General features: G+C 43.2%; 1 protein-coding gene across 2 annotated transcripts; it reads left to right on the top strand.

Moving 5' to 3' along the window:
- The first annotated feature begins 4,781 nt into the window (after positions 1-4,781).
- On the top strand, positions 4,782-17,319 carry LOC124263559 (sodium-dependent glucose transporter 1A-like). Of its 2 annotated transcripts, XR_006894883.1 has the most exons (5): positions 4,782-5,119; positions 13,706-13,880; positions 14,670-14,955; positions 15,905-16,999; positions 17,108-17,319. XR_006894883.1 is itself a non-coding variant. In XM_046698220.1 (4 exons), exons 2-4 carry the CDS (start codon positions 13,710-13,712, stop codon positions 16,942-16,944), a joined length of 1,497 nt encoding a protein of 498 aa, XP_046554176.1. In that variant the 5' UTR covers positions 4,782-5,119; positions 13,706-13,709; the 3' UTR covers positions 16,945-17,319. The 2 variants fall into 2 exon arrangements, 1 of the variants encoding a protein (XP_046554176.1); XM_046698220.1 differs by having other exon boundaries at positions 15,905-17,319.
- The last annotated feature ends 1,022 nt before the right edge of the window (positions 17,320-18,341 follow it).

The following is an 18,341-nucleotide window of genomic DNA, read 5'->3' as shown; positions in this document are numbered from 1 at the left end:
CAGTGATCACCATCATTACCATTTGATCTACGTAACTGGGACACGATGACATGTGCCAAATAAGTCAGCGAGCCTGACCACCCGAACCAGTTCATCCCCTCGACAAGCATGGGTTGCTGAAGATCAATTGTAGCCGGGATCTTCAGGGGTGGAGTATGTTTTTGGCCTACTGTCATGGTTGCAGATAAACATTAATCTGGACATCACATGCATGTCTCATGTCGCACCCTCCATCGTTCAGTTAGGTCATGCTGTTGATCACTGAATTGTCTGGTCCAGATTCAATTATTTACAGACCGCCGCATATAGCTGGAATATTGCTGAGTGCGGGGTTAAACAACCAACCAACCAACCAACCAACCTTCATTTAGGGAACTTCTGTTGTATGTTGTACACATAGCTTCCAACCCTGAGAGAGAAACGTTCTATAGAAGCCGGATCCAAGGACTACAAGCCCCGGCCGTGTCCAGGGTGGAACCTTGGTGGGGTTCAGGGGGATGAAGCTCCCATGAAGCCAACGCATTATTACAAATTCCCTACTCAGAAAAGTCACAGAAAACGGTGTATTCAGATCTGTTTTAGTGATTTTAAGTGTTCAAAATGTGCATGCTAAAGAAAGTACGTACACATATTTTAAAATAGCGGATTTTTATTTAAATTTTTCATATGAACCCAGTTAGGCGTATCATGGTGGTGAGTCTGTGACTTTTGCCGCTCCTCCTCTCCCCCTCCCCAAGTCCTGAAAGTTTATTACTCTACCATTGAAACTCTCGTGAAACTTATGTTTGCACCCCTCTTTCTCAAGAGTGTCCACCCCCTCCCCTTTCTCGTAAAGCCGTATCCGCCCCTGGACCCTGTCGTGATATTGCAGTAATAGTGCGGCCTAAAATCGTACTCATTCAACCAGTGAATTCAGCGAGTCCTACTGATAGAAGCGCTCCTAAAATATTCTCCAAGGGCCGCGTCTGACCAGATGGCTTTGACAGTTGTCACGGGAATAATAGAGGTGCTAGATTCGCCCTCTTGCTGCATTCTAAAAGAGGGGAGAGGAATATATACAGCTTTGTGTATAACAGTAAAATACTTTGAGTATGTATCAAGGAACGACTAACACCATAAATGCAGTATTCTCCTGTTCCAAAGATGTTTAGAAGACTTTTTGTGCTTTTGAACATAGTCTTATTCTTAGCTACACTGAAGGGCGGTGGGGGTAGTATGGGGGGTTAAAGCGTGACGCCGAAGACCCGGGTTCGATTCGCCTTATGGGAGTCATGTGTGAAGTCCATTTCAAGGCGCTGGTATTTTTTCCTTCGATCATTGGATGTCAATCTCAACAGCACATCGTATTATCAATCTCAACTCTCTGGGGATCATAAACCCCTAACAGCCACTAGGCGCATCGAGTTATTGCGGCTTTCCCATACTTATGAGGTACCCATTCACAGCTGGGTGGACTGGGACATATAGTCACAGTACTTCGTCCAAGTTCACTGCTGTACCAGCAACTAGGTGTTTGCACGTATTCATGTGGTCACCATCTGGTCATATACCAACAGATTCTCGGGTCTTTGTAAGTGCACAGGGTTGTGTACTGTACACTAGGGGTTGTGACAACAATGAAAAAGTCTGCACAAAAAGTTGACTCCAAGATTTTTACACCCGGTCACAGGTGGGCTCGATCCCGACACCTCAAGCTCGCTGTATCACTATAGCCTGGCGCCTTAGCCAGTCGCCCACCACACCCCTCATGCATAGTCATTACACGCACAAGTTGGCATAGACGTTGGCAGTCGAGTTAGATGCATTAGAATTAGACAGCTCGCCCACCATGCCCTTATACACCGAGACACCATGACAAAAGTTAATCATATTCGAAGCATCAGACATGCTGTGTGTTTGTGGTTAGTCCCATCTTATATCATCGAATGGTATTGTTGTGTTTCATGATCTTGTGACCCCTGAAGGTCCGGGTTAGAATTGATCTTCAGTAACCCATGCTTGTCGTACGAGGTGACTACCGGGATCGGGTGGTCAGGCTCGCTGGCTTGGTTGACACATGTCATCAGTTCCCAATTGCGCAGATCGATGCTCATGCTGCTGATCACTGGATTGTCTGGTCCAGACTCGATTATTTACAGGCCGCCGCCATATAGCTGGAATATTGCTGAGTGCGGCGTAAAACTAAACTCACTCACTCACTCATGATCTTGTGCCGGAATACACAGAACAATATTTTAAAATGTTTGTGGCTTTTTGCCAAATATTACCAAAATTCAAATTTACGTTTCCAGATTGTTTCAGTATATGTTGGTAAGGATGTTCGGTTTAATCTATACTTCACTTTAAAAGTTTAGACGCACTAGTGTAAAGTATGTCCACTTACTTCGGGCAGCTGTTCTATACTAAATTTTTCAAAATATTTCCTACTGTTTAAAGGTATTGTTTACACATGAACTGATGTATCGTAAAACAAATTCGTAAAACGTTGAAAAGATTATTGTCATGAGTTCAGTAAATGATGAAAATCAGTGAAAATTGGCGAATTCTTAACAAAACTTTACACCACAAAACAGCTGTTCACATGCACGATATTTGCACATGCTTTTCAGCAATTTGATGCATGATCCTCGTACAATTCATCTGCATAAAGTTTGCAGTTGGTTCTCCAAAGTTAGTGGAGAAATCAATCTTCGATGTAACAGTATATACATGTATATACATAACATATAGTGAGTGTTTTAAGTCAGTCTAAACTTTTGAAGAGAAGTATATTTAGCGATGTGTTATAATCAATGATAAAACACACGGTCCAGTAATGTGTAATGTAATGACGATAGTGCGTTGGAAAAAGGTTCTGGTGATTGTGTCATGGACACCGAGGCAAACTTCAAGGTATACCTGCTCCTATACCGGAGTAGTGAGTGAGTGAATTATTTTTACGCCGCCTTTTGTACTACACCAGCAACATCACGGCGGGGGACACTTGAAATGGGTTTCACACATTGTACCCATGTGGGGAATCGAACCCGGGTCTTCGGCGGGACGAGCGAGCGCTTTAACCACTGGGCTACCCCAACGCCCTATACCGGAGGATCAAATACAAGATGAAGTGCGTCATTTACAAAATGACTAAGCAGTTATAGGCAATGCTATAATTTGAATGTTAAAATTCCATTAAAATCTGACAATAGCTTTCATAAAGACATTATTTGATAGAATAACCAGTTTGATGTCTTCCTGATGTTTAAGTGAGTGAGTGAGTATGGTTTTACGTCGCTTTCTGTTCTACGCCTTCAATATCAAGGGGAACACCAGAATTGAGGTTTGCACTTTGTACCCATGTGGGGAATCAACCCCGGGTATTCGGTGTGACGAGTGAACGCTTTAAACACTTGGCTCCCTACTGCTACCAGATGGCCGTGTGAACTGCATCAGAAGTTCAGTTGCTGATTGTGAACCTCGTGTACTGTTGTAACATTGGCCGCTGGCCCTGTCTCAGTCCGCTGACAGAGATGTCAGTACACTCACGTTCACGTCAAACATTTAACATCACAGTACAATAGGCTGGGTCACACAAACAGGCCGTTACCTAGAACAGGGCGCTGTTCTGAATGCAGCCTCGACACCAAGAGTGAGTGAGTGAGTGAGTGAGAGAGAGAGTGTGGGTGAGTGAGTGAGTGAGTGAGTGAGTGAGAGTGAGTGAGTGAGTGAGTGAGGTTTTACTGCGCTTTTAGCAATTTTCCAGCAATACCACTGCGGGGGGACACCAGAAATGGGTTTCACATATTGTACCGGTGTTGGGAATCGAACACAGGTCTTCTGCGTGACGAGCCAGCGCTTTAACCACTAGGCCACCCCACCGCCTCTGACACCAAGATCTGACTCAATATATTCGGGCTCACATTCAGCGCATCGTCCCTACTGTATTCCACCACGACAGAACAGTACGTGACCCGAGAAATATGTAGATTTAATGGAATAACGGTGTCAAGGCCTACAGCTAAAGGAGTATTTATTATTCCTGGGTTAAGAGAGGCTGGAATTTTTGTGAGAGACGCTACATATAATTACGTACCAGCTACAAAACTGACAGTTTTTGCATATGAATGAGTTTAGTTTTATCCCAACAATATCGCGGCGGGGGACACCAGAAATGAGCTTCACACATTGTACCCATATGGGTAATCGAACCCAGGTCTTCGGCGTGATGAGCGAACGCTTTAACACTAGTCTACTCCACCACCCCGTTTTGTGCATGTAAAAGGGAACAGAACAATTAATTGTTTTTCACAACACATTTATAGGACATCAAGCGAACAATTAATTGTGTTGGACAATCATCTCTGAAATGGCCCAGTTGTATCACCTGGATGCTGGGTAATCCTGGGGCTGTGGGGTAGTCTCGTGGTGAAAGCGTCCGCTCGTAACGTCGAACACCAGGGATCGATTCCGAATATGGGTACAAAGTGCGAAGTCCATTTCTGGTTTCCCCTGCTGTGGCATTGCTCGAATATTGCCAAAAGCGGCGTAAAACTTAACTCACTTGCTCATTTACTCGATCGTTAACAAAGACAGTGATCGTGACTGCTAATGAAATGAATGCGAGGTTTTGAAGCGGGCCGTACTTCTGTACAATTATACATCCGAAATCCAATATGAAAGAGCCTCATTTTTCAAAATGTGATGGAAACCCTTTTTTCAAATTTTATATATCGGTTTGGAGAAGAGCAGTATATAATAGCAGGGAGACTATGTTGTAGATTATCCCTGATAATAGACAGTCGAGCCCCTGTCAACATCAGATTTTCTCCTGTGATATTTACAATGCATAAAAGACGCTGAGCCTGGTTGTCTTCACAACTCTTGGTGTTTACACGGACTCAAAGGACGCCGACAGCGGGTATTACCTTTAACGTGAGTAAGTACTGGTCGCGATTGTGTTGGTTTATATACTTACACAGCTGATCCTCCATAAATCTGACACCCCTCTCACCTGTCAACTCACACAGTCCAAGTGGAGTGTTGGGAACAGAACACTCGCCCACAGCAGAACAGAGCATAGCAGACCAGAACCTTCTCCATCAACGCAACTACCGAAACGCAGATAATACACACCAAGGTACGTGATTTAAACTCAACGTGAAACTCCCAAGCCTACGTGATTTAAAGTCAGTGTTAAACTCCCAAGCCTACGTGATTTAAACTCGACGTTAAATTCCCAAGCATACGTGGTTTAAAGTCACGTTAAACTCTCAAGCATACGTGGTTTAAAGTCACGTTAAACTCTCAAGCATACGTGGTTTAAAGTCGACGTTAAATTCTCAAGCCTACGTGGTTTAAAGTCAACGTTAAACTCTCAAGCGTACGTGGTTTAAAGTCAACGTTAAACTCCCAAACCTACATGAGTAAAAGCCCTCGTTAAATCCCCAAGCTTACGTGAGTAAAAGTCAACATTAACTCTAAGCCTACATGATTTAAAGTGAACGTTACGCTCCCAAATCTACATGATTTAAAGTCAAAGTTAAACTCCCAAGTATACGTGAACATTAAACTCCCAAACCTACACGATTTAAAGTCAAAGTTAAACTTCCAAGACTCGTTAAACTCGTAAGCCTAGGTGAGTTAAAGTCAACGTAAATTTCCTAAGCCTACGTGAGTTAAAGTCAATGTTAAACTCCCAACACTACGTGATTTAAAGCGAGACTTCGCTACGCTCAGGTCAGTTACAGCTCACAAACTCATGTTTCGTTTCAGTTTCTGACATATGTCAAACGCATTTATGTATGCCCTGAATATACGATGACAGGTGCACACTGACAAACACAGCGTGTGGATTTAGGCTTACTTCAGGCATGTTCCTCCTTTTAATGTGGGTTAAATATGCGAGAGGAGCTCTGTAACTGTGGCCTTCGTGTTGCTGAATATTGACAATGCTTTCATGTTAGTTTGTCCCCATTATACTGACGGAAAGAGTAACTATGCTTCAATAAAAGTGGTGTAAACGTTATTCCACTGACAACAACATTATAATATTTGGTCATTCGTCAGTGTTTTAACAAAACAAATTCACGGACAAAACTCATGTCTGGTAACAGGAGTGAGTGAGTGAGTATGATTTTACGCCGCTTTTAGCAATATTCCAGCAATATCACGGCGGGGGACACCAGAAATGGGCTTCACACATTGTACCCATGTGGGGAATCGAACCCGGGTCTTCGGCGTGACGAGCGAACGCTTTAACCACTAGGCTACCCCACCGCCCCTCTGGTAACAGGAGGCAGAGCGAGATGTTTTGTTTGATCGTTTGTTTCCAAGGAGACGCATTAAGGTTGGTTGGTTTGTTGTTTAATGCCGCACTCAAACATATTCCAGCTATATGGCGGCGGTCTGTCAATTATCGAGTCTGGACCACACAATCCAATGATCAACAGCATGAGTATCGATCTACGCAAATGGGATACGATGACATGTGTCAACCAAGTCGGCGAGCCTGACCACCCGATCCCGTTAGTCGCTTCTTACGACAAGCATGGGTTACTGAAGATCAATTCTAACCGGGCATCTCCTGTCGTAGTAGCCTAGTGGGTAAAGCGTTCGCTCGCCACGCCGAAGACCCGGGTTCGATTTCCCACATGTATACAATGTTTGAAGCCCATTTCTTTTGTCCCGCGAAGTGATTGATATTGCTGGAATATTGCTTAAAACGGTGTTAAACCATACTCACTCACTCACTCACTCACTCACTCACTCACTCACTCACTCACTCTTGTTGTACAAAAAGAAGGGAGCAGGGCTGTAACAACTAAGTAGTGGGAGTAACCGCGCTGTTAGCGTTAATTGCGGTGAGGCGTATGATGATTGATAACAGCCCGGGGGGATGTTGTTACAAATGGTGGGGATGTTCCATAGGGGAGATATGTTAACCAACAGCCAGCCGTGGCTTTACACCAATTTTATGCTGCCTCCAAAGGTCCTACTCTCTTCTTCCATGATTTGGGATGTTGCCCACATCATTACACTTCCACCCCACAAACTGTCTGCCCCACAGTCCCTTCTACATTGCGAAAACCATAAAATGAAGCAAATTTTCCCAAGGTTCAGGTTCTCAATCTCCCATATCAGCGGGGATCCTTTTAAATTCAAATGGATGTATTTGTTTCTATCCCAGTTATGTATATTCAGAGACTTAACGGTCGCCTGACCCCGAACAGACGCCGCTGACGTAAGCGAAGCTGAAACGGAGAGTCTGAGTGAGTTTGGTTTTATGCCGCTTTAAGCAATATACGAGCAATATCACGGCGGGGGACAACAGAAATGAGCTTCACACATTGTACCCACATGTGGAATCGAACCCGGGGCTTCGGCGTGACAAACGAACGCTTTAACCACTAGGCTACCCCATGGGCCCTTTCTGCTGGACGAGTGTCGACCCTTGCAGAGCCGTAACATGCCCGTCGGAGCCATGACACATCAACGTCTGAGTCTGGTCTTTTGACCATCAGATGCTGTCCCCACCAACCTTTGCGTGACGTCGACATGGAAGCAAGGTTGGACGCATCGCCGAACGTCGAGGCCGGATGTGGCCGGTTACTTCCGGTTTGGACACTACTTGGTCTCAACTGAGGGATTGTGGGAGCTGTAAATGTAACAGTTTGGTGTCATTGTTGATGCACCAACCGAAGAACTTGTCCTGTTGACGGGATGTTACAGATGGACGTGGCGTAGTTTCTTGCTTCAGATAAAGTTTCCATAGTCATGCCCGTTGGCACCATACCCACGGTACGTTCATTTACAGCAAATCTAGGCATTGCACGAGCGTATGTACTGTTATAAGCAACGGTGTTAGCATCTGATTGTTAAAAGTATGTTGTTAGAGTATCATATCCCAAACAATGACGCTGACACCCACATGCACGTCCATGGTGTTGACAACATTAAAGATGAGCAGACAACATCATGAATATGTATGTCAACATGTCTCATTTACCATCCTAATGAATTTTTGACAGAACTCTATACGGAGCACAGATATTCTGACTGACTGACTGACTGAGTTTGGTTTTGCGCCGCTTTTAGCAATATTCCAGCAACATCACGGCGGGGGACACCAGAAATGGGCTTCACACATTGTACCCATGTGGGGATTCGAACCCGGGTCTTCGGCGTGACGAGCCAACGCTTTAACCATTAGGCTACCCCACCGCCCCACAGATATTCTGTATCCGTTTGTATGCATCCGTTTAACGTGAAACACGTCCAACCTCATTTACCGCCGCGTGATTATGACGTCATGGGTTTCTGAACGCATTAATTATCCAGAGATCCCCAGACAAGAATTAGATGGTCTAAATAACGATAAAAATAAACGAGATTTCAAGAAAATATTTGAAATAAACAGAAAATAAACAACGAGGTATTCGATTGCAAGATAATCCATGCGACAAAATAGGGGTGAAATGGCATGCTCTTACCACGGCACGGTACGGTACGTATTGCGGTACTAGGCCTTCGGTTTGGTCCGTTTCGGTCCGGTATATAAGATATGATCATAATGCAGAAAATTGAGCCAAACTTTAGATAGATTTTGACAAAATGACGTACTTGTTGGTCCCCAAGTAGACACATAAAGGATTAAAAAATTGAGGAGATAAAACGTTAAGTTTTTTTACTTTTTGCTTCCCAAATTGCTTAGGTTTGCCAAACAGAGAATGGGATATAACTGTTAATCTCACTGGTAACTTGGCTTAACTTTGCACATTATTCGTCCTTAACGCCACTGAGCATCTGTGAGGTGAATATTAGGGCCTCTATAAATATAAACATGTGTACTTTAATGTGAAAACGATTAATATCGCGTTACAAACAGATTCATTTATTTCACTCACCCGTGTAAATGCTATGAAACTTTGTCGTAAAGACACGGGAGGCGACATATCTCGCCCCACTGTTCTGAACATCGCCTGCAGTACATATACGTATACCCACACGATTGAAGTATGGTGGCTGATTAGGGCCATCGCGATGGCCCTAATCAGCCACCATATTGAAGTCATTGCGAGTGAGCGAGTGAGTGAGTGAGTGAGTGAGTGAGCCGCACTCAGCAATATTCCAGCTATATGGCGGCGGTCTGTAAATAATCGAGTCTGGACCAGTTAATCCAGTGGTCAACAGCATGAGCATCGATCTACGCAATTGGGAACCGATGACATGTGTCAACCAAGTCAGCGAGCCTGACCACCGGATCCCGTTAGTCGCCTCTTACGACAAGCATGGGTTATTGAAGATCAATTCTAACCCGGATCTTCACGGGTGAAATTCATTTGAGGCATGTGTACAAGTTGTATGCCGACTCGCCCTTTTATACTGTTTTTGATGTCCGTCCTCTCATACGTCCCGCGACCAAGGCTGTGTCTGTACAACTTTGAACTGGTGACACGCATGTGGGACACTGACCTTGTTCAAACACAGCACACAAACGGTGCCAGGCCACGGTGCCACGCGACACATGTTGATCCGCACATATGAAAACACGGCTCTGGTTGCAGATTGTGAACATGAGGTTTGCTGAAACCATCTTACAGTACATGTATTCATGGACAGACTGTTACCTGTATTATTGTATTCGGGAGATGCTTTCAACGTGACCCATGAGGGGGTCACTGTGCTAGTGTTTAGAATGTCCTTGATACTCCACTGGTAGGTTCTGTGAGAGTTGGCCGACTGACCTGAAACGACGTGTCAAGTTATACAGAGAATATCTTGCTTGTCGTAAGAGGCGACTAACAGGATCGAGTCAATCCCAATTGCGTAGATCGATTTCCCATGATGTCGATCACTGGATTGTCTGGTCCTGAATCCATTATTTACAGACCGGCGTCATATAGCTGGATAGCTGGAATATTGCTGAGGGTGGCGTGAAACAATCAAACAAACATTGTTGAGGGTGGCGTATGTCAATGGATGTGGTAGTTTGATTTGTAATTGGGGGTGGGGTGGGTGGGGGTGGGGGTGGGGTGGGGTGGTTAATCAAAACAGACCAAAACAAACCAAATTGTGGAGAGATCGTGTGTGGTAGATCTGCCCGAGTTTGGTGTTAATTGTACCACCATGAACTAAAGATGGGTACAATGTGTGAAGCCCATTTCTGGTGTCCCCCGCCGTGATATTGCTGGACTATTGCTAAAAGCATCGTAAAACCCAACTCGCTCACTCGTTTATTTGCGCAGGTGTTGTGTTGTGTAATGTTGTGTTATGTAATGCTGTGTTGTGTTGTATGTGGGTTGGTATCGTCAACCTCTTGCCAAGCGAGCTGATTCCCCAACACTCGCCTTTAATACATTGGTGCAGGCCTGGCACCATCGCCTCACTGAGGCCATTAAACGTCAATGAATATCCCGGGGAAGACCATTCCATATACGAGGAAGGGTTTGGCGTAGTTCCTGCAGCGTAGATGGAGGATTCGGATGACGTCGTAAACGTCGCTCCATTTTATCCCAGATGTGTTCAGTGGGTGACAGATAAGGGGATCCTGCGGGCCAGGTTAACACATTATCATTGTTCTGATTTAACAGACATGATAGTGCAATCCTTTAGCTCTTTAGCGCTAACTCAGTCCCTCGCCTGACAATGCCATCAGACAGTGGTCGGTCTGACTCGGCTTGCCCTGAATCTGCCCAACTCTTAGTAGGATACAACAGGTTTGTGTTCCCTTCCAAATGTGTTTGCTCGTTTGTTCGGATGCTAAAGATGTTTTTGCAATGCATCACAATGGTGAAAGGTCATTTAAAAAAATGCCATCAGACATAAAAAAACTGAAAAATCAAACAAATTTATTATATATTCTTTATATATTTTTAAGTGTGAAAGAATACGAATTTGTGTTTGAGAAAGTGAAATATTCACTGCAGTGACGGAAATTTGAGATGTTTACTGAAATGAAAATATCACTTTACCGGAACTTCTTCATAAATTTTAGGGGGTCATTCACATTGTACTTGTACATGAGTCTACATAAACATCACCCCCTAGCAGACAAAATATATTTTGACCGACTGTCTCATAAATAGCAACCTATGATGAGGTCACAATATACCAAATTATTGAACATGACGTAATTTTCTCGATTTTGACCTCCATGCAGATTTGTACATTGATAAACTAGAACATTAAGTTTGAGTGCCGGAATTCGTATATGTATTGGACAGGGTCGATCCGTTGTTCGTCCATTCATCATTAGAAATATAATATTCGTTGAAATGATTCTTGATATCTCAATCACACAGAGAATATTAGACAATGAAGAATATTTTCACATAAATACACTCGGAAGATTTCTGATAACAATTAAATTCAATAACTAAAGCATGGTCATTAGGGCATTCAAAGTCACAATTATTTTAGAAGACTAAGGCGCCAAAACAAAGCAAGTTTGTCGCTTGCTTGAAAAATACCACTTTTTTATGTGGCATTATTAAGAAATGTAATTTTCTTGAGCTCTATGCAGTCATTTCATGTCCTTCCCCAAACCACGTAAAGGCATTTTGATTGTGTCCTCGGTTCAAATTGTCTGAAACAAAGGTCGTTTTGACATGTAATTGAAATGTACATCGAAGTCCGATTAAAAATACTCACTTGAATTATTATGATATTATAGATTTACTTGATCTTTTGTTTGCGCAGAAATGCAAAACGTTTGACAGTTGTAATTTAGAATGTCAAAACGTATAGAAATGTTATGAATAAACATTATGAAAATAAAGATATTAAACTCAACTCTAATGTTTTCGTTGACGAGGACGGTATCCATTTCCGTTGTATGATTGGCTGCCTTAGGTCACATGTGTGATTTGACCAATCACGATCCTTATAGCAGACTGTGGCGAAAAAGTGTCATTAGAAACCAATCTTTATCCAATAAAATCGCTTTTTACAACTGTGAACATACTCTCGGCGAGGGTAGAGTGATATTGTTGATGTTCCAGAGCTGTCGAACGATACCAGACACCACACGATTCGCCTCGCATGTTATTCATACGAAGCTTCGAAAACGGCGGTATTTCCCGATGTTGTGTCATGTTAACGAACGGAAAGCCTGATTACATAAAAATGAAAATATAAAAGAAAAAGGCACGGGCATGTTATGACATGTCACAAATGAAAAAAAACCCGCTACAGTATTTGCTTCTTTCGTGGTTTATCTGGACATTATAAATGTAAGCTTGCATTTTCATTAAAAAATAAATTTATTTAAGTTGTAGTTGTATTATTTCAATTTTATTATAAAAATAAACTTCATATTTATCAACATGATATAGGTAATGTCTGTGAATGTCTACATCTCTACAATCCAAGATGGCGGTCAAATGTGAATAACGAACATCGGATATAGCGAACTAAATTTCTTGGTCCCTTGGAGTTCGTTATATCCGTGTTCTACTGTATTTGAAATTATTATTACGCCAGTGGTGCCCGGGCTTGGGTAAGTTTGCCCTAGGTGTGTTGTGTACTTGATTGTCATGTTTAACTTGCCAGTTTCAACGAATCAATTATAGCAAATAATGGCTTCATAATGTCGATGTTTACAAAATTTGCGACAACATTTATAATATCTTATATTAAGTGAAGTGACGTTTATCACTTTTGTTGTGTAATTGGTTTTTACGTCAATGTTGGTTTTTCAATTGGAATAAGTTTTGGTTATTTCTCAGCAAAAAAGTACCTGCCCCTCAGTCTAAATAAAAGTGAAATAAAATTTCGATATCCCTTTCGAATTCACGATGTCCTAATAATTGATAATGGAAATGCTACAATCCACAATTGTCGGACTCTTAAAACATTTGTTGGATGAGCGTCAACAGGATGACAAATAATAGTCTTAAAGTCCGAAACAAGAGTATAATAGTAGCAATGGAAAGTCGCCATCAGTAATAGGAGATATGCAGTATGCATTTAGCCTGACAATTAAAGAGAACCCATTGTAGCAGGGATTTTGTTAAAATACAGGCATCATTATCATACTAACTCATACAGTACCATACTTATTTCCTGCAACTCCCAGTACAGTACCGGTGCAACAACCATCAGAGCGTACAGTTTATATTTTTCCATGTTTCAGGCTACATAAGACGTATTTTGTTGTAAAAGTGAACAAAAGCACCATGTGGTCATCACTTGCGTAATATCAGGAGTAAAACAAACTTTTTCGCGATCGCTACGTTAGCTTCAGTCGGGGAGCCGCTTGAAATAGACATTTATGACAAGAGTGAGTGAGTGAGTATTGTTTTACGCCGTTTGTAGCCTGGGTTGTCCTTGTAAAACTGTACAGTGGAAAATTGGCTGTTGCAAGGGTGCAACATCCGGTTTTCATGTACAGTCGAATACCCCCTGTGTGATTGTCACTCACTTAAAATGATGTATAACAATAAACCCAATTCCTGAAACCCATGATTGTCGCTTTTGGGAATTATGCATTTAGATAATTTCAAATCCTTAAACGCATAATTTCCCAGACGGTAATTTTGCTTTTAAACACGACCAACCTCTGATACCAATTACTGTTGGTAATGAGAATGATGGTACACATTTCCCCCACTTATGTTTCTGACTGCGCTTCAAAATACTTGTTGCCTCTATCGCCTTACCTGTCAGTGAAGGTGGGAAACCGCCTCTATCTAAATAACATAACTTTACAAAACCTTTTTAACAGGCACATGTCGTCCGGCGGAAACAGTTCTAGCCTGGCCGAGAAGCCACTTCCGGTTCCGGTTGTTTCACAGCAGAAGCAGTCATGGGTGAAAAGAATAAAGCTGAAAATGGCTAGTCCTGTGTACAGAGAAAAGTTCTACTACACTTTGGGCTTGTATCTCTCGTCTTTCTTCTCTGTAAGTACACCTTCAGTACACACTTGAAGTTTAGAATGTGTACCTGAACAGCCTTATCTATAATGACACCTTGCCCGTAAAGTGTAAACCAAAACAATCCTTTGAGGACAGGCTAACCACACTCTAAAGGTGAAGCGCAGACCCTCCTCTTAAAGTGACGTGTGGTACTGTGCATTGAGCTCAGGTCACAATCAGGTGAAGTTAAGCAACGCTGGGTGCGGAGAGTTCTTGGATGGGTGACCGTGTTAGGCAGCTTGACTCCTGAGAGTTTCTAGGACTTAGTCCTGCCCAACAACGAAGCACATGTGACATGTAGTCTCACCTTAGGCAAGTGAGTTTGTTCAAAATTGCCCCTGTTCACCCAGCAGGAAATGGGTACCCGAAGGCATAACTCATGTAACCACAAACCTAGCACATCACAGGCAGCTTGGGTTATCCGGGGTAATAATGATCAGATTGTTTGAGCATGCATTGTCATCCCTGCACGTACACCTGCACCACATCCTTGACGTGTACGTATCATCCTCCACTTGGAGCCTAAGCACACCTTGATTATACCCTTGACCTGATTTCCTTACTGGGTGAGTGAGTGAGGTGTTACCCCGCTTTCAACAATATTCCAGCAATATCACGACGGGGAACACCAGAAATGTGCCTCGAAACTATTCTTCGGTGTGACGAGCGAACGCTTTAACTACTGGGCACATCGTCCCAATTTCCTTACTGATATCCAAGTCCAACAGCGTTACTATGTATGGTGACTGTCTTCCTATACACTATATTCTACAGGGATGGATAGTTGGACTGAAGGGACCAGCGTTCCTCGACCTTCAGCAGATCACTGGAGTTGGCACAAGCAAGGGTGCAGCCTTCTTCACAGCTGCAGCCGTCGGAGGTGTAGTTGGAAGTTTGGTCGGTGGCGCTCTCTACGACAGATTCAACCGTCACGTGGTTCTGTTTGTGTCATCCTTCCTGTATGCTGTGACGTGTGCAATCATCCCCTGGTGTTCTGTGTACTGGACAATGGTCATGATGTTCCTGTTACACGAACTGGTTACAGGAGCTGCCAGGTCAGGTAAGACACTATGTCTCTACTGCAGCGAATCTGAGCTGGTTACAGGAGCTGCCAGGTCAGGTAAGACACTATGTCAGGTAAGACACTATGTGTCTACTACAGCACATTTCAGCTGGTTACAGGAGCTGCCAGGTCAGGTAAGTCACTATATCTCTACTACAGCACATCTCACCTGGTTACAGGAGCTGTTAGGTCAGGTAAGTCACTATGTCTCTACTACAGCACATCTCACCTGGTTACAGGTGCTGCCAGGTCAGGTAAGTCACTATATCTCTACTACAGCACATCTCACCTGGTTACAGGTGCTGCCAGGTCAGGTAAGTCACTATATCTCTACTACAGCACATCTCACCTGGTTACAGGAGCTGCCAGGTGAGGTAAGTCACTATGTCTCTACTACATCATATCTCAGCTGGTTACAGGTGCTGCCAGGTCAGGTAAGTCACTATGTCTCTTCTTCTGCACATCATAGCTGGTTACAGGTGCTGCCAGGTCAGGTAAGTCACTATGTCTCTACTACATCATATCTCAGCTGGTTACAGGTGCTGCCAGGTCAGGTAAGTCACTATGTCTCTTCTTCTGCACATCATAGCTGGTTACAGGTGCTGCCAGGTCAGGTAAGTCACTATGTCTCTACTACATCATATCTCAGCTGGTTACAGGAGCTGCCAGGTCAGGTAAGTCACTATGTCTCTACTTCTGCACATCATAGCTGGTTACAGGAGCTGCCAGGTCAGGTAAGTCACTATGTTTCTACTACAGCACATCTCAGCTGGTTACAGGAGCTGCCAGGTCAGGTAAGTCACTATGTTTCTACTACAGCACATCTCAGCTGGTTACAGGAGCTTCCAGGTCAGGGTAGTCACTATGTTTCTACTACAGCACATCTCAGCAAAGTTGTGTTTTACGTTGCATGTGACCTTGAAGGATTCCCTTTCCTCTGTTTCAGGTACAAACGTGGAGATCGTGGAGGAGTGGGGCGACGAGGGCAAACCCTTCATGCAGGCTCTGCATTTTTCCTTCTCTCTCGGGGCAACCGTTGCCCCCTTCGTCCTTGAACCATTCCTCTCCCCAGAACCTGTGACAGATACAGCTAACGCTTCTTTCACAACAACAAATGACCCCTCCTTCACGACAACAACTTCCAGCATGACGACTATGGCACCCCCTAGGCCAGAGAGTAATATCCATTATGGCTTCCTCATTGCTGCTGTTCTCTCAGGGTTGTCATCCTTCGTGTTCCTCATCAAAAACTTCCACGAAAAGAACAAGGGTACAGGTAACATTCGACGGAAGGACACACAAAAGGACACCAAGGACCAGGAAGAGGAAGAAGGTCCCGTGAGGAAGAAGAGAACCCTCCCTCGACATCTTCTCATCATCACCCTGGCACTCTTTGCTCTCTTCTACTTCTTCTTGGATGAAGTAGAGGACACCTCTCCTTCTTTCTTGGCTGTGTTTGTCGTGAAGCAGATGAATTGGACAAAGAAATATGGTGGACGCCTGTCTTCCGCCTTCTGGGCCTCCTACACAGCAGGGAGAGGGGTTGGCATCATCCTCATCAGTTTCGTCACACACACCCAGTTCTTCACCATCTGTTGTGTGGTCCTCTGCACGTCCCAGCTCGGTCTCCTTCTGTCAGCCACCTATGGATTTGGTACAGGAATCTGGATCAGCATTGTTGGTATTGGGCTGGCGATCTCAGTGGTGTTCCCTGCAAGTCTCACTTGGACAGAGAAGGAACTTGTCCAGCTCTCAGGGAAGCTGATGGGAGTCATCTATGTTGCCTTGAGTCTTGGCGGACTTGCAAACCCTCAGATCATTGGGGTGACTATGGATCTATATTCACCAATGTGGTACAGCTATGTTTTATTTGCGGAGAGCATCTTGTTTTCAATCACCTTCCTTATTTTGGTGGCGTTTGTAAAGAAGGTACTCTCAAAACACAAACAGGAAACACCTAAGGTTGTTGAAGTTGTCAGGATATGATTAAGAGGGGAGGCAACTATGCAAGTGGTTTGAAATCATGTTTGTCACTTATACCAGTACATAATCCATTTTTTAAAATATCTTTTTATATTTTTTTTTATTCATTCAAAATCAGTAGATACATGTATACAAAGTACATGATGCAACAACACTTGTACACCGTAGAACATAATCTTGCTGTAATAGTCTAAATAGTGATTGTTTGTCAATAGCATAGTTACGATTGATTTCTACAGCAGGCTTTTCTGCGAATCAACAGGGATCTTATTTTAAGGCAGCAAAAATATCAAGAAACCCGGTCTCACATGCTTTCATAAATGTTGTCCCATTGCTTATTTTGTACAATATGTTTTTTTGAGTAAACAGTTGTCTTTCCTTATTGTTTTGACGAGAGTCCTAGAAGAGACAGGATGGGCCTACCTTTTCTCGAACACCCGGCGTTATCTCTGTCTGACAGTGATTCATAAACACAGGCTTACAATCTTTGCTTGTAAGTGTTGATTTCTTTTGATGATGGAATTGTTTTGTTCTGTTGAATACCTTTTGCTTAAAGGAAATAACCGTTTGAATAGAAAACTATTCAATGCTGGTAACAGTATACGGGAAAGTGTGACACCTTCCACTTTGTAATTGTTGAAAACAATATGAGAGGCTACAGGTTGATGTCCTTCACAAGACCAATGCTTATCTGGAAGGATGTGATTCTGTTCTTTGCCTGCCTCTAACTGGTAAAGGTGCAGCAATACGGTATCATGGCCTCAGACGAATTTTGTAAATTTAGGCCAATGACTGCTATACTTATCTTCTCTAAAAGAGAATTTCGACGTAGTCATAGAATCAAGACAGACATTACCAAGTTTCAAACACAGTGGGGGGCTTTGTAAGCTGACGAAAGGCGAGATTTGGAATCCTTCTCAGCAAAGACCATTTAGATATTCCGAATTGGAACTTGTCCTCTCGAGTCTGTGATGTTGACTTGGTGGATCTGTGGTCAGACAGGTTGACAGTGGTGATTATACATCATCTTACGTTGGCGGCGGCTCATGATATCAATTGTCTGGTAATGAGTTGGATTATTCACAAGCCACTATCATTTAGTTGGGGCTTCTTAGATTTGAATTGAATTAGGCTTTGACTGTTTTTAGAGTTGCAGCTTTAGCCTTTAGCTGAGAATTTTAAAGAAAACTGGACAAAACATCCTGGGAAAGCAGGTTCGTCATGTCTTACCACAGATTATGGAATATGAACATCGATGATCCCCTCCACTACAAGCATAGCAGTGACTTACCTCCCCTTTGAACTAGGGTTGGGCTTATTGCACAAATTTTCGTATTGCGATATATTGGGATATGTGTTGGCGTATTGCAATATGTATTGCAATATATTGTGAAAGTGTA

This window comes from Haliotis rubra, unplaced genomic scaffold (genome assembly GCF_003918875.1).
Source record: "Haliotis rubra isolate DU_JTF1 unplaced genomic scaffold, ASM391887v1 Scf89, whole genome shotgun sequence".
Classification (NCBI taxonomy): Eukaryota; Metazoa; Mollusca; class Gastropoda; order Lepetellida; family Haliotidae; genus Haliotis; species Haliotis rubra.
This window is presented reverse-complemented; position numbering and strand designations above follow the sequence as displayed.